The sequence below is a fragment of the Dasypus novemcinctus genome, chromosome 23 (genome assembly GCF_030445035.2).
Source record: "Dasypus novemcinctus isolate mDasNov1 chromosome 23, mDasNov1.1.hap2, whole genome shotgun sequence".
Taxonomy (NCBI): Eukaryota; Metazoa; Chordata; class Mammalia; order Cingulata; family Dasypodidae; genus Dasypus; species Dasypus novemcinctus.
This window is the reverse complement of record NC_080695.1, coordinates 29,511,192-29,534,002: the sequence shown is the minus strand read 5'-3', so window position 1 is coordinate 29,534,002 and position 22,811 is coordinate 29,511,192. Positions and strand designations below refer to the sequence as shown.

Sequence of the window (22,811 nt, the reverse complement as noted above, 5' to 3'; positions counted from 1 at the left end):
CAATCAGAAAGTAACTGTTGGAGAGGATGTGGAGAAGCAGGAATACTTGCTCATTGTTGGTGGGAATGTAAAATGGTGCAGCCACTGTGGAAAACAGTTTGGCAGTTCCTCAGAAAGTATAAAATTAAAATATGATCCGGTAATCCCATTTCTAGATATGAAGCAAAATAATTGAAAGCAGGGACTCAAACGGATATTTGCACACCGATGTTCATGTTGGCCTTATTCACAATTGCCAAGAGAGAGAAGCAACTCCAGTGTCCATCAGTGAATGAATAGATCGACAAATGTATATAATTCAGCTGTAAAAAGGAATGTTTGGATTCATGCTACAACATGGATGAACCTTGGAAGACATGTTAAGTGAAATAAGCCAGACACAGAAGAATATGTGTGATGTCACTGATATGAAATAATTAGAATAAGCAAATTCATTGTCAGAAACTAGAACACTGGTTACTAGGAGTCAGGGTTGGTATAATGAATCAGGGAGTTAATAGCTTAACTGAGAACAGTTTCTGTACCGGCTGATGGAAAAGTTTGATAATGGATGTGGTGATGGTAGCACAGCATTGTGAATGTATTTGACACTGAATTAACTACTGAATTATATATTTGAATGTGGTAAAGAGGAGAAATTTTAGGTTATATATATGTTACTAGAATAAATTTTTTTAAAAAAACTTACGACTGTACATCACAATCAGTGAACCCTAATGTAAACAATGGACTATAGTATAATTAAATATTTTTTTATCAGTTATAACAAAGGTACTACACTGATGAAAGTGTTAATAGGGAAAACTGCGTGTGTCAAGGGGAATTAAAGGGAACTCTATTTTCTGCATGATTTTTCTGTAAACTTACAGCTCCTCCCTAAAAAAAAAAAGAAAAAGCACAGCGGAAAACACAAAAACCCTCAATGTCCTTTCCTCACAATCACTGGTTCCTCCTACCCCCCCCCCCCCCACCGTGTGGAGCAGAGAGAGCCGGTGGTGGGAGAGGAGGTCAGTCTGGAGGCGTGAGGCCTTCTCTAGCTCCTAGCGGGGAAGCAGGGGCTCTGAGTAGCTGGAAGCCTGCTCCACAGGCAGCCAGCCAGGACTCCAGGGGCTCCTAAGAGCCAGGCTATATTCAAGGGTTTGCCTGTTATTTGTCAACGCCCTCCAGGTATGTTAAGCAATCCTGAAGTAACAGTTCAGACGTGTTCCTCTTCTCAAAGAAACAAATCCCTGAAAAGACAGTGCTCCCATAGAAGTAGTCAGACGGATGCTTGGTCCCCAGTTCCCTCACCGGCCTGTAGGCACCCTCAGTTGCCTGCTGCTGTGGACACGGAAAGGGGAGAGAGCTAAGTAAGACTTGCGTGCCACCCCGCCCCCCACAGCCACCTCTGAATCCTGGGTGGCCCGTTGGAGAATGCCACACTCCTACCTACCCACTCCTGGCCTCCAGCACCACTTGGAGGGCGCAGATGGAGCCCTGTCCTGAGACTCTGGCTCAACATTTTTGAGCCACCACCAGAAAGGAATAGCACCTTGCAAACTTGACCCTTCACCCAGCTTCCAGCTTCCACCCCGCAAGAGAAAGGGGAAGTGCTTAGGGAAAGGTCGAGGCTTGGCCCAGAAGAAATAGGCAGGAGCCCAGGAAGCCACAGAATCAAGGCTGGAAGAGGCACAAGAGGAGAGTTTTAATCCATCCACACAATCTGGGAAATTTCCATTTTTTGGCCAGCATTTAGAAATTGTGAGCTTTCAAAAAAATCCTGATTTCCCACTTCTCTTGAAGAAGTAGGAGCCCAGCAACGTTGGTAAAAATTCATTTCTACAAGGCAAAATTGGCTGGAGCCAGGTAGTGCTGCCCCCTCTAGATGGGGCGCAAGTTTTCAGGTTTACAACAGTTCCCACCACTGTTATCTTATCCCTGGACCCCAGCACTCAGATCTGCCTGCCTCCCATGTGCATTTAAATTTACCACCTCTGATATAGTGTAAAACCCTCTAAAGCAGCCCTATCCAGTAGAACTTTCCCCAACAGTAGAAATGTCCTAAATCTGTGCTGTGGACATATCACATGTGGCTATTGAGCACTCGAAGTACGGCTAGTACAGTTAAGGAAATTTTTAATTTGAATTTGAATAGTCAAATGTGGCTGATGGATCCCATATTGAACAGTACAGCTCTAAAGAACTGAGACCCAGATAGGGAGAGTGACTTATTCAGGGTCACACAGCAAATTAACTGTAGTTAGTTTGAGGGCTCGAACTCCCAAAGGCTTAGTCCCATCTTCCCCAGGAGGCCAGAATGGTACAGCATGGATTCAGAGCCTGGTTTATCATTGGGATGTGTTACTTTCATGCCTTGTATTATTTCCTTAATGTCTTACACCTCATTTTGACAGAGGTAACAGTTTTGATCTGTTTTCCTGGTACACTTTCTACCTCAGAGGAATGTTATTCTGCTCCTCATTCTGTCTTGCAAATTTGTATGGGATTTTGATACCTTGATACTTTTCCATGGCTCCTTTTTTTAAAGGGAGCTGGTTTCCCTGAACTTGCTGGAGAGTGGCTTTTCTAGCTTCAGAGCGCCCTCTTCTGTTGTTTCCAGGTAGTGTCCAGCAATGCAGGGGCTCACGTTCTGGTGCTGGGGTTTCCTCCCCGCTTTTAATCTAGACCTTCTCTTTCCTTCCTCTCTCTCTCTGCGTCCCGCTCAGCAGTGTTTCCACCCCTGAAGCTGTTCTGCTGTCTGGCGCCCTTCGGGAGTCCCCAAGGTCAGGGCCACATGGGGTCCTGGCTCAGAAGCCGGTTTGCCGCGTGATCTTAGACCCTGGGTAGCTCAGTTTCCTCATCTATAAAATGAGGAGGGATAACAGCATCTTCCTCAGAGTTATGAGGATTTAGTGAATTAACGCAGAATGCACTTAGAACCGAGCATGGCAGAAGCAGGCGCCAGACCCCAGGCCCAGCGTTCCTATCCAGAGACTCCCACCCCACCTGGCACCCTTCACTTGTTTACTGGCCAGGAAGGTGGCACATCTTGTGTCACCCCAACTGTAGGCCTAGAAGAACAGCAAAGTAAGGGCATCTGACAGAAAAGCAAAGCCTCTTCCAGCTGCTCCTTTGCCAAGCTCTCTGCAGGGATGGAAACACGGTCAGGAAACCAGATGGGGGAAGAGGAAGGGCTAGGGCTGGGGGTGGAGGCGTGGACAGGACTCCGGGAGGCCCCACAGTGAAAAGTTGAGCTCTAGAAGGGCTGAGCAGGCTCCTCGTTGGACAATACCCCACCCCCCAGGGCGAGGCCCGCTCTGCCATCTGCCACCCCAGCTGGGCCCAGTCAGGGGGGCTGAGAGCCTCGCCCAGCTCAGTGATTCATCTGAGAATCATCTTCTCAGCTGATAGCGCTGGGTTCCTGGTCTCGCTTCAGCACAACTTTCAGTTCCAGGAACTCCTGTTTAGACCTTGCCTTGCCTTTCTCACCACCCACCTGACCCACCATGCCCTAAAGCTGTGCTTTCCCCCTCAACCACTTGCCAAATTCACCCAGAGCACGTTCAGCCTTCTTACCCTCTCCACTCCTTCAGGAGATCCAGGGAAAGTCATTTGACTCAGGCAGTGTGTTCCTGACAAGTTTCAGATTTAGACTTTAGTGGTTTACCAGATGACTCATACAGTTAGATTTACTTTCAATATGTCAGGGTCTCAACAAATAATGGATAGGATTGCACTGACTTATAGAAAGTCCGGCCCAGCCCTTAGGTTCACCTCTATCTCCCCAAATTATTCTACTCACCCACCCAGACCTGCCTTCAGCCCTCTCATGTGCTCTCGGGGTCATACCCAGCCTTGCTCAATCACAGTTCCCTTACGTGTCTTGAGGGCCCTGCAAGAACGCCAGTCAGCTTTCACCCAAAGCATCTCAGAGACCAGCATCCCCGACACGCAAAGAAGGGAGGGTTATGGGGTAGATGAGTGTGAACAAATCTCCTGCCAGCAGCAGAGGTTGGGGTCACCCTCTAGTTGAGAGACAGGCAGGCTCTTGACCCCAGTTTCTTGACTCCATGTTAAGATTTTGCGACAGCAAAAGCAAATGAGCCCTGTGTCATGGCATACCAATGATCTTCAGGGTCAATTCCTAGTGGCCAAAACAGTGACTTAAATAGCAAACACCAAAGTGCCACCCACAACTGCGCTGCTCAGTGTGGTGAGCATCACCTGGAAGCTTGCCAGGATGGTGCAGTCTCAGGCCCCACCCCAGAGCCACTGGATCCATCAGCATCTTAACTAGATCCCCAGTGATTAAACATAAACTATTGGAGGCCCTGGCCTAAAGCGGCTACTCTCCACCCTGGCTGCTCAGGAGAATCACCTGGAAATCTTTTAAAGCCACCTGTCTCTTGATTTCATTGGTCCAGGGGTGGGGTCCATGGTTTCTTAACAGCTCTCCTGGCAGACAAGATTGAAAGCCAGCAGGGGGCCATTTCAGTCTGGTAGGTTCTGTCACTGCTGGCCTGATCTTGGGCCAACCAGCTAGCCTCTGAGCCTTATTCTCCTCCACCGTGAAAAACTAGGGATAGAGGGATTAGAGAATGGAGGGGCCCTCTAGCTGGCAGTGAGTGCTCAGTAAACAGTAGCTAGAAGTGACTGCTCCTCCAGGGAAGAGTTCATTCACTCCCCTCCAGCCTCATCCTCCCCCTATTCCAAGCAGTCCCCTTGTCCTCACAAGCTCCTCTGTCCCTCACCTGGACTTTAGGTCCAGACAGACATGAAGCTGCCGGCCTAGCCCTGCCACCATCCACCCCATCAACCTTCCCTTTATCCAACCCAGGCATGTATCTAGTGGCCCCCGCCCCCATCCCCAGAGTGAGTGGAAAAGGCACATGAAGTTCAGGAGAAACAAGGGCTCAACTTCTTGGAGTTTCCCCATCACTGATTTTCAGTTAAACACCCTTTGTTTATGGACTGCGAGAGTCACGTGACTCAGGAACAGCAGAGAAGCCATTTCCACCACGCCATTTAGGAAATGGTGTCATCTGCTTTAGGGGACGATTGCAGATTCTTGAGAAGATACTTCATGTGAGCCACTTTTTTTTTTCCCTTAAGCAGCAAAATTTTAGGCACTTTTTTTCCTAAGGAAATCTTATCTGAGCTCCAGCCCAACTTGGGCCACTTTGTGGGAGGCAGCGCAGCTCTGCCCACCCAGGACTCCCTCCTCAGCCTCCCTGATGCTGGCAATTAATGCCAGTCATTGAAGTCGGAGGAGTGCCTCGGTTAGAAACAACCCAGGCTGGAACACTACTTGGCAATTCCACAATTTTGTACAGTAGGGGAAACAGAATGAGAGGTGAAGATTTTTCTTGTCTGTTTTTTTATTATTGAAATAACGAAAATGTTCTAATAATGATTGAGGCAATGAACGCACAACTATGCGATTACACCAAATACCATTGATTGTACACCTTGGATGATTTGTATGCTTTATTAATATGTATCAATAAAATTGATTTGTTTAAAAAGAATGAACTATTAACACACAGAAAATGAGTGAATCACGTTAATTATGCTAAGTGAAAGAAGCCAGGCCAAAAAAGTGCATATTGTATGATTCTATTTACATAAATTCTAGAAAATGCAAATTAACTTATAGTGAGAGATCAGTGGTTACCTAGGGACAGGAAGGGAGGGAGAGAGGAAGGAGAAAGGAGGGACTACAAAGGGGCATGAGGAAACCTTTGGGGTGATGGGGACCTTGATTGTGGGGTTTCACTGGTGTCTCTATATGTCAGAACTCATCAAGCAGTGCTAAGCTTATTGTAGGTCAGTTATATCTTAATGAAGCTTTTTTAAAAAAAGAAATAGAAGCAAACAAACACAAAGACAACCCAGGAACCAGGTTTCAGAACCTGACCTAAATCAGTTTTTCTAAACTCACCCAGTCATAGGGCTCAGCTGAGATTCTAAATAATGTCAAGCCATGCCCCAGACCAGCTGAGGGGGTCTGCAAGTTGTATTTTTGTCAGGTGTCCCAAACAACAGCTACCATTTATTAAGAACTTAATTTGTGGGTGGACTTTAATCAACTCATTTAATCCTCACAAGAACCTACAAGTTAAGAAACTTGCTCAGGTTCAGTCATCAAGGGGTGGGTTCAGAATTCTATCCTGGGCATTGGGACTGCAGAGCCCCCAAACCAGGAAGCAGTGTGGCTTTTCAGGCAGTAACCTCAGGATTCTAACTCCAGGACAAGGGCTTATGGACCTGGGTGGGTCTGGGCACTCCCCAGGAGACAATGCCAAAGGCAGTTCAAAGGTAAGTGCTTTATGTAAACTGGACCAGTGCGCGGCGTCTGCCACCAGAACCTGGGAAGGCAGCACCCAACAAGGAGCACCTGGAGTTACCTTGGGCCCACATAGGTGGCTGCCCTACCTGCTCCCCGCTACAGAGAGCTGCCCTGACAAACAGCCCCACTCCAAGGCAGGCCCGGAGCCCAGGTGCCAACGGCAGGAGTTTCCAGGGAGAGCCATCTGCCACCCCACGTGACAGCCAGTCTTTTTGCCATAACCCAGGGGTCGAAATAAGCAGAGAACACAGGGGACATCAGCCCTCACCAGCCTCCCCCACCAAGTGTATCACACCCAAGTGTCAGCAGCAACGGCAGGCAGGGCCAGCTGAGCTTCCGGGTTTTCTGTGCTACTCTGCATATTTCACTTCCCTCTCCCACGCTGAAAGGGGAGAGCCCTACTCGCCAAACCCTACACTTCCTGGAATTCAAGCCCGGCTTAAGCCCACCCACGTGAGGTCTCAGTGACTGACAAGGCCCGTGTTTGGCAGAATCCTAAGTGGGTCTCGATGGGGACAAGTCCCACCCTAGGCGCTCCAGGGGACAGGCCAGAGCCCAAGTCCCTGGAGGGAAGGAAGGGTGGTTACAGCAGGGACCAACCCAGCTCCAGGATGGACTCAAGGTCCCCCTTTCTTTGGACATGGGAGCCTGAAGTCAGAGGAATAGGATTTTGGCGGGGACGAGTGGACGAGTTGATCTACCTTGGCTCCGCAAACCAGAACAAACTCCAAGGAAGAGAGCAAAACCTCTCCAGGCCAAGCCTCCACCCACCTTCTTCCCCTCCTGGTTTCAGAGGTCTTATCTGTCCCAGAAAAAGCCAGGCCCTCCAAAGAGCAGGCGCGCTAGAGAGATTCACGGAGTCCACCGTTGGTTTGGGGGGAAAGTACTCACATCCAGAGGTGCTGCGGGCTGAGAAGACGCCTCACCCTCCGGCAGGCAAGCTCCGTCACCCAGCCCCAGGGACCACTTCCCGGCAAGAGCAGGCCCAGGGCCAGAGGGGTGGGGCCTAGGCATTTAAAGGGACCTCGCAGCTGGTTCTCCTTGGCTCCTCCAGGCTGCTTGGGCTGCAGCTGAAGGTGGGGCAACCCATTCAAGGCTCAAGAATTTCTGCCTGGGTGCCAGCTGGCAGAACTGGGCTTTGACTGGGAAGGGTCAGAGGGCCTGAGAGAGGGGGATAGCGGCTGACTGAGTCCACCTCTGCCCTAGCTGGCTTGAACTTCCCAGCCTGGGTGAATACATTTCTGCCTCTTCACACCCCCATACCCCCTACCCCCCAAGTGTGGCCAACTGTTTAGGCTCAAGCCACAGCCCTTCTTAAGAGAAGATAACGCTGCAACTTTTATTTTAGATTCAGAAAATTCGGCCCAGGTCTTCGAAAAGCTGATCAACAGGAAACACACACACAAGCTCTCTTCTTCCTGCCGGGTGCTGTGAAGGAGCTTGGGATCTCCCTCCTCTCCCCCAGTTTCCTGCCCTCCTGGGTTGGCAGGTACAGCCTTGGCACCCTGCAGGCAGTCGCCGTCAGTATTTCCGCTGCCGGGGAAAGAGACTGCTCCCTGAGGACCGGAGTGGGGGGCTGGAGGGGCTGGGGTCCTCCGAGTCCAGGCCGAAGAGGTCCCTGCCAGTGCGCAGGATCTGCTCCTCCAGCTTCTTGTGCCGCTTCATGTCTGAGAGGACCTTGTCCAGGCGAGCCTCCCGTTTCTGGCTCCGGGCTGAGCTTCCTGGAGAAAGGGAAGGTGGGAGAAGGGGAAGGGATGGAGGCAGTGTGCACAAGACCTGCCTATACCTTATTAACCTCTCGAGGGACTTGCTAAACATCCAGATTTCCAGGCCCTGCCATGGGGGTTCTGAGGTTTGGGGCTGGGCTTCAGATGGAGTGGGCGGTACATGGCAACTTGAGGGGCGGAGGGCAGTGGGCCTCAACTGTGACAAGGGATCAAGGAAGAGCACCCCAGAGCGGTGGGGAGAAGCAAGTGCAGAGGCCCTAGGGCTGGAAGCAAGAGATCTGTTCAAAGGTGGGGCCAGGTGAAAGAGGAGGCAACAGTGATGCCTCACAGGTACTGGTAAGGGGTTTGGATTTTTAAAATTCTAAATGGGATGGAAGCCTTTGGAAGATTTAAAGTAGAGAAGTGATAGAACTTATGCTTTTAAAATGACCATTCTGGTCACTGAGACTGGAGGCAGGAAGACCACTCAGGAGCTACTGCTATCGTCCAGGCAAGAGATGATGGTAGCTGGGAGGGTGCTGAAGGTGGAGGGGTGTGGGTAATCTTGGAAATGTGGTGGAGAAAGAGCAGGAACATGACTTCCTACTGGCTGTGATGTTGGTGGAAGAGAAAGAGAAGAACCAAGAATGGCTCCAGGGAAAACGGACTTTGGCCCAGTGGTTAGGGCGTCCGTCTACCACATGGGAGGTCCCCGGTTCAAACCCCGGGCCTCCTTGACCCGTGTGGAGCTGGTCATGTGCAGTGCTGATGTGCGCAAGGAGTGCTGTGCCACGCAAGGGTGTCCCCCGCTCCCCCACGCGCAAGGAGTGCGCCCGTGAGGAAAGCCGCCCAGCGTGAAAAGAAAGTGCAGCCTGCCCAGGAATGGCGCCGCCCACACTTCCCATGCCATCTGACAACAACAGAAGCGGACAAAGAAACAAGACACAGCAAATAGACACCAAGAACAGACAACCAGGGGAGGGGGGGATATTAAATAAATAAATAAATCTTTAAAAAAAAAAAAAAAAGAATGGCTCCAACTAGGTGGATGTTGATTCCATTTTCTGATAGGGAGATTTTGGGGCAGGGTTAGTTTAGATGTGTCAGGTAGACAGGTGAATGTTAGAATCTGGAGCTCAGGGTAGAGGTGGCAGGTTGGAGATTTAAATGATTTTAAAATCACAGGTCTAGGGAAACGGACTTTGGCCCAGTGGTTAGGGCGTCCGTCTACCACATGGGAGGTCCGCGGTTCAAGCCCCGGGCCTCCTTGACCCGTGTGGAGCTGGCCCATGTGCAGTGCTGATGAGCGCAAGGAGTGCCGTGCCACACAGGGGTGTCCCCTGCGTAGGGGAGCCCCACATACAAGGAGTGCACCCGTAAGGAGAGCCGCCCAGCGCGAAGGAGGGAGCAGCCTGCTGAGGAATGGCACCACCCACACTTCCTGTGCCGTTGACCGCAACAGAAGCGGACAAAGAAACAAGACGCAGCAAAAAGACACAGAAAACAGACAACCGGGGGAGGGGAGGGGAATTAAATAAATAAATAAATCTTAAAAAAAAAAAATCACAGGTCTAGATGAGATGGCCTGGAACAGGGTGGAGAGAGAAGACTCAGCCCTACAATGCTTAACTTAAAAAGAGAAAAAAAAAATTTAATATCTCCAGTGTTATATTGCAGGAACTTTCCTAAGCCCTTTAGAGCATAAGTAACTTGCTTAAGGTCCCATAGCTAGTAAGTGGCTGAGCTAGGATCTGGACCCAAGCAGATGGCTCCCAGAGTCTGTTCCTAATCCTCTGGAAGAAGCCAAGCAGAGGAGAAACCAGCAAAAGTCCCAAGGAGGGGCCAGGGAGGAAGGCGTGATGTCCTGGAAGCCAAAGGAATAAAAGCTCTGGAAGAATGCTGAATGACCAAGAGGCTAAGATGAGGGCAGAAAGTGACATCGCGGGTGAGCAAGTGTGTGGGTTACTGGTGACCCCGAAAAGGGCTCTTTCAATAGAGCAGCCTCCAAAGACTGTTAGGAATTGGTTAAAGGAAAAAAGAGGAGGAGACGATGATAATAAACAACTCTTGAGAAATCTGATTGTGTGATTGGAGAAAAGGAGTTGGAGCACATCCTCACTCGGTTGTGTGAATCCAGAACAAGGGTGGAGAGGCCAGCCCTCAGGGGACCCTCATCCACTCAGCAGGAGGGCAGCAGGCAGGGAGATGGGCCAAGCAAAGGAGGGCTGGTATATCTGGTGTGACACCCAAAAAAGAAATTGAGAGTTTAAAAGAAGAGACATAGCTCCTAAGGGGCAAGGAGGATCAAGGGAGGCACCATTCCTACCCCTAGGCCCTGCCACAGTTGAATTGCGAGAGAAAATTCAGCCTCCACTTGTCCTCAGGGAATAGCCAGTTTTGGTTTGGGTAAGAAAGTCATGGTTCAGGGAAGTGGATTTGGCTCAAATGATAAGAGCGTCTGCCTACCATATGGGAGGTCCAGAGTTCGAACCCAGGGCCTCCTGACCCATGTGGTGAGCTGGCCCATGTGCAGTACTGATGTACCCAAGAAGTGCCCTGCCACGCAGAGGTGTCCCCGCATAGGAGAGCCCCATGCGCAAGAGTGCGCCCTGTGTGAAAAAAGCACAGCCTGTCCAGAAGTGGCGCCACACAGAGAGCTTATGATGCAACAAAAGGAGACACAGATTCCTGGTGCTGCTGACAAGAATGCAAGCAGACATAGGAGAACACACAGCGAATGGACACACAGCAGACAATGGGTGGGGGGAGGGCGGAAATAAAGAAAAAATCTTAAAAATCAATGTTCAGAGAAGAAGTTGGAGTCAGCAGAGCTTGAAAGGATGGTAAATTCTAGAAAGGCATGTGGGGTGGGAAAATGGATCAGATTAGGAGCTGTACATAGCAGAATGGGCATGTGCACCTAGATAACAGTGAATGGGAAGATTTGGACCATGGGGAAACGGAGATAAAAGGAATGGGAGCATGCCCAGATGATCTTAGTGGGAGCTAAGGTACCAATCTAAGTGGAAAGGGCAGTGCCACTGGGCCAATGCTTTCTCCTACAGCTAGATGTTTGGGGCAGGGCGGACTGAGGCATCAGGCAAAGGCCTCTTGTAGGAAGCGGCTTTTCAGGTAACTGGGAGCAGTGACCTTCAGCTCCCCTGAACTCTTGTTTCTTTTCTGTACCTGGCGTGCGTCTCCGGTCAATCAGAGAGTCCTTTGGTGTCATTGGCTCATCATCAAAGTCAAATTCCGTGGGCATGTGCGGTCTGGGACAGGTGGATAGAGTGAAGGGTGAGGGTGGCCACTCCAAATACACCCACCCGAATGCTTTTCCCCAGCCAGCCATCTGGCTCTTCCTCTCCCAGCTCTTTTCCCTCCCTCCACGTGCAATGATCTAGGTCCCGCCTTTTTTCCCTCCCCGCCTCTTCCCTAGCATCAGGGGAACAGCCCCAGGAACAAGGTGTAAAGGTGTGCCCTCACTTTTCCTCCTCCTCTTCCTTGGCCTCCGGCTCCTCATCGGATCTCTCCTCTTCACTCTGGGCCTCGGGCGTGGGTGGCCGGCGGGGCAGAATCTCAGCCTGAAGTTCCAAGGTACCATGGGCAGCCAGGAGCTCGTAGAGCCGCTGGATTTCAGGGGGCGGGGGCATCCAGGCCTGCCCATCCGTGGGCTGCTCCACCTCCTCATCGCTGCAGGGCACGCACCAGTCCTCGGACTCTCCCTCGGCCTGTTCTTCCTCTCCAGCGCGGGGGGCTTCTCCCTGGGCCTCCTCGGCCCCGAGCCCCTCTCGTTCGGCCGCCTCCTGGACTCCTTCCTCTTCTTCCTCGGCCTTAATGGCCGCAACAGGGGGACCTCCGGGATCCTCCACGGCCAGTGCCTGGAGGCCGGAGGTCACTTCCCCTTCTTCAGACAGAGGCGCCGCCGTGGTGGCCGCAGGGTCCCCATGACCCCGGGCAAGGGACATAGGTCACTAGGGACGGCCCTGAGATGATTGGAGATGCAGGGGTACTAAGCCGTGCCCTCTCCCCAAAGGAACGGATCCCCAGGAGTTTAGGGAATGATTCGCCAACCAATCAGCTTCCAACAGCGGTCCCCAGTCAGGCCGCCAGTGCCTAGGAGGGGGGCGTTAAGTCCCCGCCTCCGGTCCCGCCCCACGAATGAAGATCCGGTACTTCAGTGTTCCCGGGGCCCAGCAGGAACCATTTTCCGAGTGGGAGAGGGCAGGGCCCACTCTTCTCGCCGCCACACCTCCCCTCTCCACACCCGGACCGACGACCCTCGCCCCAGACTTCGCAGTTCCGGGTGGCAACACCCCGGCGGTCTTACGCACCTGGAACTAAGACCTGCCTCCCAGGCTGCGCAGGGTGCCAATACGCAGGCGCACAGAGATTGCGCGGGAGGTTCCTCTCTAGTTAAACTTGGAAGAGGAAGCAAGGGTAGGCTTGCACATGCGCAGAATAGGGTTTGGCAAGGTAGGCATTCGGGCACTAAAGGCTTCGGCCCACAGTAAAGATGGCCACCGGGAAGGCGCATGCGCATACTACCGGGAGTCTCTGCCGGCAGGGAGGCAGTACTGCTGGTCGGCGGCCGACGAACGCAAAGACCAACAGACAGCGGAGGCGAGTCTCATGCAGTCTCCGTTTATTGGTGTTTCAGACCCATGCAGCATCCGGCATACAAGAGGGGAATCGGTTTGATATATCTTTGTTTTTGGAATTTGTTCCCCCCCACACACACGCTTTTTTTTTTTTTTTTTTTTTTAAGAAAACAACCCGCCAACTCCGAACCGCGTCGTAGCTGGGTCCCCGCCTCCCCTGCGGGGCCTTCGCGTGCAGCAAACCTCCCTCACTCTCTTTTTATAGCGCTCCCTGCCCCTCCCTCGCTCCTTGCGGCTGGGAGCTTTGGTCCTAGGTTGGGGGTTCTTTCCTTACGAAGCACGTGAACGACCCGAACCCCGACGCCTTAGAAAAAAACACACCACTGACAGGGGTTAAAAAGCTCAGGTCGGGCGGGTACCCCCCCCCCCCGGGCCCCGTGCGTGTTCGGAAGGGGTACACCGCGGCGCCCCTGCCCCCAGATTCGGCCTGACTCCCCAGCTAGAGGACCCCTAGGGGGGTCCGGGTCTGGACGGTCCCAGGAGAGAACAGTCAGAGCCCTTTCCAAACATCGCCTCCCCACCCCTCAACCTGATCTAAGTGTTGGAATTTTTTGCAGGATAAATGGTGGCTGGAGGGTGGAGAGGAGGATGATGAGGGGAAATGAGGAGGCAGGAAGAGGAAGGGGGTGGGGACTGGAGAGGAGGGAAGAGATGATAAAAGAGCAGGAAGAAAGGAATGGGGACAATGCCAAGGAAATCAGAGTTGGAAGGGGCAAGCCAGGACACTGGGTGAGGTGCAGGGAATCCCCGAGGCCGGGAGAGGTGCAGGGAGGCTGGGAGAGATGGAGGGAGGTGGAGAGAGAGAGCAGAGTTGGAGAGATGTTTAGGGTGATGGATGAAAGTGCAGGAAGGCTTCTGGAAATGCAGGGATAGGGAGGCCAAGAGGCTGGAGGGGCTGCAGGCAGAAGTGCAGGAAGGGTGGAAACAGTGCAGGGAGAAGGGAGGCCTATAGTTGGCAGGGGAGCCTGGCAGGATGCAGGAGCAGGAAAGAAGCTGTAAACAAGGCCGCTCAGGCTCCCTTGGTCCCTATGGGTGGGGGTCAGGACCATCGATTGGGCTCCGCCAAGGGAGGATGGACCCAAGGCAGCTCCCAACGGGAAGAAAAGTCTTGGAATGCAGGGCAGAGCCCCTCACTTATACACTGTGGGAGAGGAGAGGGAAGGACAGACAGACAGGGAGGGGTGGGGGTGGGGCAGAGACAAGGAGGGGAGAAAAGACAGGAGAGAGCAGGGGCAGGGGTTAGTAAAGCTGCCCTTGCCAACCCTTCCACTCCTCCCGGCCGTCCCAGACCCCCACTCACCGCCTAAGTTGATGACGCAGGAGGCAATGATGATGAGGACCCCTCCCACCAGCGCCACGATGCTTAAGAGCTTGGCCACACGGCCCAGACGCTGGGCCCCGTCCACGTCCCCCTGCTGCAGGCTGTTCCGGGACTGGGGTTGGGGATGAGGGGTGGGGGCGCCGTGACCAGGGTCGGGTGGGGTCAGGTGAAGCCAGCCCGGCAGGGATCAGGTGAAAGAGTCATCCAGAGGGACGCCGGCCCCATGGGTTGGAGGGGAGGAGGGCACAGGTCAGCCAGGCTGGGTAAAAAGTGGGTCTTGAGATCCCAACCCCCTCCCCCCAAGGGTGAGGACCTCAGAGGGTGAGAGCCTGGGTAGAGGCTAGCAAAAGCACCGGGTAACTGGGAAGGCAGGGTCCATGCAGGGAGAGGAAGGGAGACCAAGCCACTCCTGGGGCTCTGTCCCAGTTGTCAGGAAGCTGGGAGCCACAGCAGGCCTCGGCCAGGGTCCCATGGGGCTCACCATGACGGCATAAGCGAAGGCCACGATGTTGACGGGCCACATGGGGCAGAAGCAGGACAGGATGGCCAGGATGATGTAGTCCCGAGGTTTCTGGGCGCCTTCACCCCCCTCCACCCCAGGCCCGGCCAGCTGGGAGCTGGGGTGGCGGCTCAGGCTACCTCGGGGAGATCCTGGATGCCCACTGTGAGCCCTTCCCTGTCGGTCCTCCTCAACCAGCTGCTGCAGCACCCGGGGGGGAGCCCCATTGGCTGGGGCTGTTTTGGTTGAGGGTGGGGAGTGAGGCTGTGGGGCCGGACCCTCTTCTCCATCACCAGCCTGCAAGGGGACCACCGCCCCATTCTCCTGCTTCTCCCCCATACTCTCTGTCAGAGCCTCAGGGGTGGGGTCCTGTGTTGGGGACTCTGGCTGGAGGGCTGGCTTGGGGGTGGGCTGGGAACCTGGCTGGGCATCTGGTTGGGGGTCTGACTGGGGGTCCAGCTGGGGAACAGGCTCTGAGGCTGGCTCAGGAGGGGCTGCAGACTCCAGCTCAGACCCCTGGCCTGCAGTGGCCTCTTTGCTCACTTCTGGTTTGGATGCTGGGTCTTGGCACACTTCTTTGGGGCTGGAGTCGGCCTTTGATTCCCCTTCTGGGCTTGAGCTGAGGTCTGTGGCCTGGGCTGTTTCTGGGGCCCTGGCCGGGGTGTCTGTGGTTTCTGGAGCCAGCCCAGCCTTGGGTGCTGAGTCCACAGCCGCCCCAGTGGTGTCTGGGCCTGGCTGCAGAATCTCTGGCTCCTCTGGGACCCCAGCCGGGACCTGGGGAGGGTCAGTTCCAGCTTCAGAAGGGCCAGGCCCTGCTCCTTGGGTCTGGGGACCCTCATCGACCCCCTTCATGTCAGAGCCCTCAGAGCCGCTGGCTGCCATATTGAGTTGGGAGAGGGGCGATGGCCCCTGTGGGGAGACTAGAGCAGCAGAGGTGGCAGTGGCAGCAAATCCTGGAAGAGAAGACAGGCTTGGTGTGAGGGGGGATGAGGTGGCCAGGTCTTCGGACTACCAGCTGGGGAGGGAGGGATTCTCTAGTCTGAGGTCAGCCTTGGGCTGCCTCTGGGGAGAGGAAGAAAGTTGGGGTTTCCTTTGCCCTGGGGGGGGAGAGGGGAGGGGCCGAGAGGTGCTGTGCTCCAAGTCTGTTCTGCTTGGAAAGCCCGGGGAGGATTAACCCTTTTGTGAACAGGACCGGTCCTATGGGCTCTTCCTGGGTTCCCCCACCCCCAGCAGAATCCAGACTCACAGATCCTAGCAGATGCCCCAGCACCCCAAAATCAACGAGCTGTACCAATATACAGACACTCTGACAGGCAGACTGGGCAGAGGACCCACCACTCCCTCACATCCCACTCCCTCTGCATCCTCCTCTTCTCCCTGAGCGACCCAGGCTTGCGGTTTTCTTGCTGCGTGTTTGGGGTGCAGACATCCCGGCCGGCCGCTCCCCGGGGTACCTGGGCCTCTCTTCCAAGCCCCTTCCCAGGGATTCCCTCGCCCCTGGGGTGCCGGCACCGCCTCCTCCCCTAGATGCGGCGCGCCCAGCACCTGCAGCCCGCCCGCCAGGCGCCCGCATTCCCATGCAGCCAGCCCAGATGCCCCGCCGTCTGTCCGTCCGCTCCTCCCCGCAGCCTCCGGCCGTCCCCGTCTCACCTCGACGTCGGCCTCCAGGTTGCTCCCGCTGCCGCCGCCGTTGCAGCAGCCACAGCCCGGGAGGGAGCGAGTCAGCGAGCGGAGCCGGCGAGCGAGGGAGGGAGGCGGCGGGTCTTCCCTCCTCTCCCCTCCCCTCCCGTCTGCTCGTCCCCTCCTCTCCAGTCCCCTCCCCTGCGCTCCACCGCCTTGCGCCGCCCCCGCCCCTCGCTCGCCTCCCGCCCCTCCCGGCCGGCCCTGGGGAGTCCCGCGTGCAGACCCCGTGTTACCCCAGCAACGGGCCGGGGGGCCACTCGCGCCCCCTCCCTGCCCCTTCCCACGCGCGCCTCCCGGGGCGCCCCCTTCTCAAGCCCCCGGCCCCTCCCGCCAACTGTCATCGGGGCTCTTGGCAGAGGCTAGGGGTTGGGGGAAGCGGAGAGGGGTCTGTGAGGAGAGACCGGCCTAGTGAGACAAGCAGGACCCGGTGGAAGCACCCCTTGGAAGAAGAGGGTCGGGTGAAGGGGCGAAGCTGGTGAAGCTGCAGAGGAGCAGGGTGGGGCTTCAAGGGGGGGGACGGGCTGCAGAACAGGAAGCCCCTCCACCCCCAAGGAAGAAGCAACAGAAGTGGGTACCAGGAGGCTCAAGAAAAGGGTCTCTGGAATAGACCTGGGAAGGGGATTGCAAAGAGCCGGGTAGGGGCTGCAGGGAGCGCCTGGCACGGCAGGAGGGCTACTGGCAGAGCAGCTAGTGGAAATTGAGAGTGGACGGCAGCCTGGACCATGCTAAGGAGGGGGACGACTGCGGAGCAGCCCTGACTCTCACCCTCACTGCTCCCAGGCCCGGGCTGACTTTCCCAACCCTTCTGCAGCTCCAGCATCCACCAGCGCTTTTCAGGGCCTTAAGGGTGTGCAGGTATTTAGCTGGGGGCTGGGGTGCCCGTCTGAGCAGCAGGCAGTGGCTGTGATTGGGGGAGAACAGCATTTTTGTCCAGCAGCTGTTCAGGTTTCTAGCCAGCACCTCTTCAAACCTCCAGTGGCTATTTTGGGCCGTCCAGCTCAGGTGTTCCCCTAGAGGCCTGGGAGGCCTGCAAGCAGCTCTCCACAGCCACTGGCGCGCCGGCCACACCCTGACCGGGTCTGCAGCTGCTAGTGCCTCTCCACGGTGGGAGGAGACAGGCTGGGACTAACACCCCTTGGGGGTGAAGACGGGACTGGACTGGGTGGGGGCAATTCATTCAAACCAGAGCCAGAGCCGGAGCCAGGTTTTTATTTAAAATTTATTGTAATGGGGCTCGCGCAAAGGGAGGGAGGTGGAGGGTGGGGAACATGCAGGGGACACAGGGACACGATGACATGGCCAGGGCCACAGCTTCTCTCGTGAGGAAGGGGGATGAAAAGAAAAGGCCAGGGCTGGGGCTGGGGTGGAAGAGGGAAGGGGGAGACACTGCAGCTGCATTCCCCCCACCCCAGGAAGCACCTCGAGTCCCTGGATCCCCCCATTTATCCTAGCTCCCTAAGATTCCATCTCTTATTCTGCCTCCAGCCCTAGTGGCTCCTTCCTTTGCTCCCAGACTTTCCCCCTGACAGATTCCCAAGCAAGGGTGATGCTTAGGGCCTGACTCCAAACAACATTGCCTTATGAGGGGACAACCTTTGCCTTTGCTGCTTCTGCCCTTTTCCATCTTGCCTTTTCCCCTGCCTGGGACAGAATCTTTGATTCCCCTCCTTCCTCTCCTCCCTCCCCCTGAAAAAAAAAAAAGCACCAACTCCCCAGGGAGGGGCAGCAGACAGTAGGGGGGGAGGGGACTGGAAGGAGGAGAGCAAGAAAGACCATTGAGGGAAAAGGCTCTCAAATCCCTGGGAGGGCAGGGCAGGGGGGTTCCAGAGGAGAGGGGAGAAGGGCAGTGGCCAGTCCTGTCCTCTGCCACCCCTGCCCACTGTCCAAGGGCTTCAACACAACCAAGGGGACAGGTGTGTGTGTGGGGGGTCAGGTCTGACAAGGAGAAGAGAGAAGCAGGAGAAACAAATCGTTAAAACCTAGTGAATTCCCCTAAGAAACATGTCGTCTTCCTCGTTTCCTTCTGGAGGCTCCTTGGTTGGTGGGAGAAGTATCGAGGAGTTGGTGGCGAGAAGGGGGAAGAGAAGAGGGTACCAAGGGACTTTCTTCCACTCTCCCCTCTTCCCCCCACCAACTTGGAGCTCACCAGGGCTGAGAGGGAAGTGGCTGAGAGCTCACAGGCACCCCCTCTGCGCCCGAGAGGGAGCCCACAGCTGTGGGAGGGGCTGCCACTGCCGCTGCCGCTGCAGCCGCCGCTGCTGCCGCCGCCGCTGCCATTGGACAGACCTCACCAGTACCTGCAGCAAGAAGACACAAAATCACAGCGAGATCTGAATGGCAAGAGCCTTGCCCCTTGCCCCAGACTCTTTTCCAGACTCCCTCCCCTGGGACACAGCCGTTGCTCACTTCCTGTTTGGTCCCCATAGGCTTTGGCCTGCATCCTTACCCAGAGCTCTTCTCCTGAAAGTCCCTGTCCCAGAAGTCTCCCTAGCCTGGGTGATGGATGGGCATCCCTAGCCTTCCTGAGATCCCCTATTGGGCCCTTTGAGCCCCCTTGTCCCACACACCCCATCCTGCCCCATCCTGCCCCAGCCATGCCCCACGCCTTGCCTGGTGAGTGCGAGTGCGGGAGTCCCCCTCAGCAGGTGGGCTGTGGCTGGGGGGCGTCTCCCGGGACAGGGGGGGCGGCCCCCCCCAGATGGGTCTGCATGTGGCCGGCCAGCTGGGCAGGGGTCTTGCAGTGCACGCTGCACAGCTTGCACAGGATGCGGTCAGCCCGCGGGGCCTGGAGCCCATGGTCCTTCACCGCGTGGATGCGCAGGTATGCTGCTGTGGTGAAGCCTATTGGGGGGGGGGGTGGATTGGGATGGGGGATGGGGGTCAGCCAGGCGGAGACCCCAGAGACGGGGCTGTTCTCCTAGGCAGGGGATGTCCTCCTCAGATGGCTCTGTCCTCCTCCCACCACTCCTTGGTAGCCTAGGGCCAACTATGCTGCTGGAGCTGGTGGGGCACAGCCCCTCCCTGAGCCCGGGGCTGGTGAGTGGTGCCGGCTTCTCAGCCTTGGCACCCACAGAGCCCACTGGCTGTGGTGTGAGCTCTCTCCCAGGGTGACAGGACACTGATTCCTAGCCACTTGAGGGGAGCGACCCTCAGCGAAGACGGCTGTGTCCCCTCCCTCCAGTGCTCCCATGGATTCTCAGCCCAGTTACTCAGTGAACAAGTGAGCCTGTTTAGAAGCAGCTTTCTCTGCTACTGGGGCGGGGTGTGTGCGGGTTAACAGCCCCCCACTCCCCCAATGCCCCCCATTTACCCCAGGGGCTGGAGACAAGAACTTGTGGCTACAGAGCTGGCACCCTGCCTGCTGTCCCTTGGGAACCGGCTCTCTAACGGTTCCTTCCCCAAAGAAGTGATATCTCTTTCTCATTCTCCTCCCCTGCCCCTCCATCCAGGAGGCTGGTTCTTTTTGGTAACTCATCTCCAGCCTCTAGCTCTCAGAACTTAACAGGACAGTTGTTCCCAATGCTGGTCTGCTTCCTAAAGGGCTCTCTAGCTGATGCCACAAGCTCTTGGCTGCAGCACCCTTTACCCACAGCTGTGAAAGGGTCTCTGGCTTGTGCCCCCCGGCCCTCCTGGCCTTCCTAAAAACGTACCTTTGTTGCAGAGCTCACAGACGTGGTGAGGGCCCTGGCTGTGCACCTTCATGTGGTCCGAAATGTATGCCGAGCTCAGCATCTTGCCACACACATGACATGGCACCTTCTCCTCATGTCGCACTGTGTGCGCCCGCAGCCGGTCCTTCGTAGCAAAAGCTGCCTCACATTTCTGGGGAGGGGGGAGGGGTGTGGGGGGTGTCACAGGAAGAGTTAAAGCTTCCGGGAGCAGGGAGATGGGGGCAAGAGGTTAAAGGAATCAGAGTCTTGGGGATCTTTGATCTGTAGGAAATGGGAGTGAGATGAAGAGGCCTTGAAGAAGGGATGAGAAAATGAAGTGAAAAGGCAAAAAGAAGAGAGAGAAAAAGGGGGTCTGAGAGGCTGAACTCAGACAGCTACAATGAGGATCAAACTCATGAAAACCAGGACAGGAGGAGTCGGGCTTCCTACCTCACATTTGAAGGGCCGTTCTGTTGAGTGCACTTGTCTGACGTGACTGTTGAGGTGATCCGGCCTGGGGACATGTTGAGGGTGGGGTTAGGGTTGAGGCACCCCCAACCTGCCTTAGTTCCCCGGAGGGGGCCATCCCTGTCAGCTCCTCCGCCCGAGGACCCACCTCCTTGGCTAAGTACCACCCCCTGGGCTCAGGAGAGGCCTTCCTCCCTCCTGCCTGGGAGGGGCTCCCTGTCCCCATCCTCGGGGGCGGCCTCCTCCCTCCCCACCAAGTGGGCGGCCGCGGCCCCGTGCACACCGGGAGAAGCTCTTGCCACAGTGGGAGCAGTTGTAGGGCTTGTGCACAGCGCCGTCATGTGAGCGCACGTGGTAGCTCATGCGGTCCTTGCGCTTGAAGCGCTGCTGGCACACGGGGCACTGGTAGGGCTTCTCGTCCGAGTGCGACAGCTTGTGCCGGTTCAGGTGGTAGACGTCGCGGAAGGCCTTGCCGCACATCTCGCAGGCGTGGTTCTTGCGGATGCGCTTGCCCGAGGCGGTGGTGGTCACCACGCCGCCTGCGGCCACGGCGGCCGCTCCGCCACCGGCGCCCGCTTCTCCCCCGCCCCCGCCGGCTCCGCTCAGCTGGGGCACGCTCAGGAGGCTCAGGGGCACCATGGTGGGCATCTTCATAGCACCCGAGGGGACCCGGCCGGCCTTGGCTCCCGTGTGGATGGCTTCGTGCCTCCGGAGGTTATAGCCGTTCTTGAACTCCTTGGCGCACAAGGCGCAGATGTAGGGCCCCTTGCTCTTTGTCTTCTTCTCCAAGGCGGACGCCACGGGGGCCACGGCGACCGTCGAGGTCGGGGCTACGACCGCAGTGGCTGCGGCTGCGGCGATGGTGGCGGCAGAGGCAGGGGGCGCGGCCTCGGCCGCGGGTGCCGACACGGGTGGGGGCGGCGGAGGGGGTGCCGGGGGCTGCTTCAGGGCCGCTGTGTCCACCGTGGAGGCGGCGGCCGGGGCCGGGGGTGCGGCGGCGACAGCGGCGGCGGCGGCAGCAGCGGCGGCGGCCGCAGCGGCCGCGGCGGACTCCTGGGCGGCAGCGAGCACCGGGAGCAAGTCCACCTGGAGGGGCTCGGCCGCCGGGGCCTGGGGCGTGGGCGGGGGCGCCGGCGCGGCCTGCGGAGACAAGGCGCCTTGTGGGCCGCGGCCGCGGGTCGGCGCCCTCCCGGCCCGCCGGCCCGCCACGGCCGGGCCCTACTCACCTGGAATGGACTCTGGGCGCAGCCCTGGGAGGCAAAGAAGCGGGACTGCAGCTCAGCCCCGACCTGCAGGGGGTTCTGGGCGTGACCCTGAGGTGGCGGGAAGGAGTTCATGAGGCCGCCCACCCCCCGGGAGTCCAGGCCCAGCACGGGGAAGGGGGGGGCCAGCAGCGTGCAAGGGAACACGGGGAACATGGCCTCGGCCGCGGTGGGGCCCGCGGGGCTCAGCGGGGGCCGGGGGCGCGGGCCGCGCGGGGCCTGGGCTCGGGGCGCCGCCCCCGGCCGGCCGGGCTGGGCCGCGCCGAACGCATGGCCCGCGGGCCGCCCCGCCGCCCGCGCACCCCGGCCGGCGGGAGGGAGGGAAGGAGGGCGCCTGGCGGGCCGCGGAGCGCGGCGGCGACGGCGGCAGCGACGCCCCCTGGGTGGGGGCGGGAGGCCCCGCGGGGCCGGGGGCCGGGGGCCGGGGGCGGGGGCTCGGGCGGCGGCGGCGGCGGCGGCGGTTGGAGCCTGGCGGGGCGGGGTGGGGGGAGCGAGGGAGCAGCCTCGGCCCCCGCCGCGCGCGCGCCCAGCCGGCGCCTCGGGGAGGGCGGGGGAGGGCGCGAGGGAGGGAGGGGGACAGCTGCGCGCGCACCGGGCGCGCGGAGGGGGGGTGGGACGGGCGGGAGGGAGGGCGGGAGGGGGTGTGGGAAAGGGGTGGGGGGGGCGGGGGGGAGGGGGTTGTTACCTGGAAGATGAAGCTGCTCCAGTTGCCGGGATCCATGGCGGAGGGAGGGAGGGAGGTGGCTCGCGCTCACCCCGGGGCGGGAGGAGGAGGAGGCGGCGGTGGGGGAGGGGGAACCCAGGGAGGAGGCGCGCGGGGCGGGCGGGAGGGGGGAGGAGGAGGAGGGTGGGGGGAGCGGAGCACACTGCGCGCGGGGAGGGCGGGCGGGGGGCGCGAGGACACACAAGAGGCTGGAGCGGGCGCGAGCGCGGGCGCGCGCGCGGCCAGCGGGAGGAGGGAGGCACTAGAGGGACTCCGGCGGGAGGAGGGACGGGGGAGCCACCCAAGCAGCCCGAGTCGCCCCTAGCGCGAGACCCTTGAGACGGCCGCTGATTGGCTGACGATGGCGCAGGTGGTGGGCGCGCGGGAGACAGGGCGGCTTCTCCCTTTCCCCCTTCAACGATTCCGCCCCCCTCCTCCCGCGGCCGTTATTCCGCGCGCACGCGCACAAAACTGCTGTCGTTGCTGAGCGGGAGAATGGGAACGCGCGCGCCGGGAGTACGGACGGGGCGGGG

At 57.6% G+C, this 22,811-nt stretch overlaps 4 protein-coding genes across 8 annotated transcripts in view; all 4 read right to left on the bottom strand.

Annotated features, from left to right (window-relative positions):
* Window positions 1-7,321, bottom strand: part of MVP (major vault protein) — a 38,663-nt gene extending 31,342 nt beyond the window's left edge. Inside the window, exon 1 of the mRNA XM_004479351.4 lies at window positions 7,220-7,321. The gene's annotated coding sequence lies outside the window, so the exon portion shown is untranslated. The remainder of the gene's footprint in view (window positions 1-7,219) is intronic.
* Window positions 7,322-7,639: 318 nt separating this feature from the next.
* Window positions 7,640-12,477, bottom strand: PAGR1 (PAXIP1 associated glutamate rich protein 1). Its single transcript, XM_058286083.2, has 4 exons — window positions 12,366-12,477; window positions 11,518-12,017; window positions 11,221-11,303; window positions 7,640-8,049 (listed from the first exon to the last, which is right to left on the bottom strand). Exons 2-4 carry the CDS (start codon window positions 11,997-11,999, stop codon window positions 7,850-7,852), a joined length of 765 nt encoding a protein of 254 aa, XP_058142066.1. The 5' UTR covers window positions 12,000-12,017; window positions 12,366-12,477; the 3' UTR covers window positions 7,640-7,849.
* Window positions 12,478-12,659: 182 nt separating this feature from the next.
* PRRT2 (proline rich transmembrane protein 2) lies at window positions 12,660-16,311 on the bottom strand. Its single transcript, XM_058286080.2, has 4 exons — window positions 16,163-16,311; window positions 14,495-15,465; window positions 13,993-14,125; window positions 12,660-13,833 (listed from the first exon to the last, which is right to left on the bottom strand). Exons 2-4 carry the CDS (start codon window positions 15,392-15,394, stop codon window positions 13,823-13,825), a joined length of 1,044 nt encoding a protein of 347 aa, XP_058142063.1. The 5' UTR covers window positions 15,395-15,465; window positions 16,163-16,311; the 3' UTR covers window positions 12,660-13,822.
* Window positions 16,312-18,204: 1,893 nt separating this feature from the next.
* On the bottom strand, window positions 18,205-22,377 carry MAZ (MYC associated zinc finger protein). 5 transcript variants are annotated; one of them, XM_058286077.2, is made up of 7 exons: window positions 22,261-22,377; window positions 21,540-21,626; window positions 20,597-21,453; window positions 20,296-20,359; window positions 19,846-20,017; window positions 18,806-19,036; window positions 18,342-18,492 (listed from the first exon to the last, which is right to left on the bottom strand). In XM_058286077.2, exons 1-6 carry the CDS (start codon window positions 22,294-22,296, stop codon window positions 18,834-18,836), a joined length of 1,419 nt encoding a protein of 472 aa, XP_058142060.1. In that variant the 5' UTR covers window positions 22,297-22,377; the 3' UTR covers window positions 18,342-18,492; window positions 18,806-18,833. The 5 variants fall into 5 exon arrangements, with proteins under 5 accessions (XP_058142061.1, XP_058142059.1, XP_058142060.1 ...); XM_058286078.2 differs by lacking the exon at window positions 18,806-19,036 and having other exon boundaries at window positions 18,205-18,492; window positions 22,261-22,376; XM_058286075.2 differs by lacking the exon at window positions 22,261-22,377 and having other exon boundaries at window positions 21,540-21,832.
* Between the last annotated feature and the right edge of the window lie 434 nt (window positions 22,378-22,811).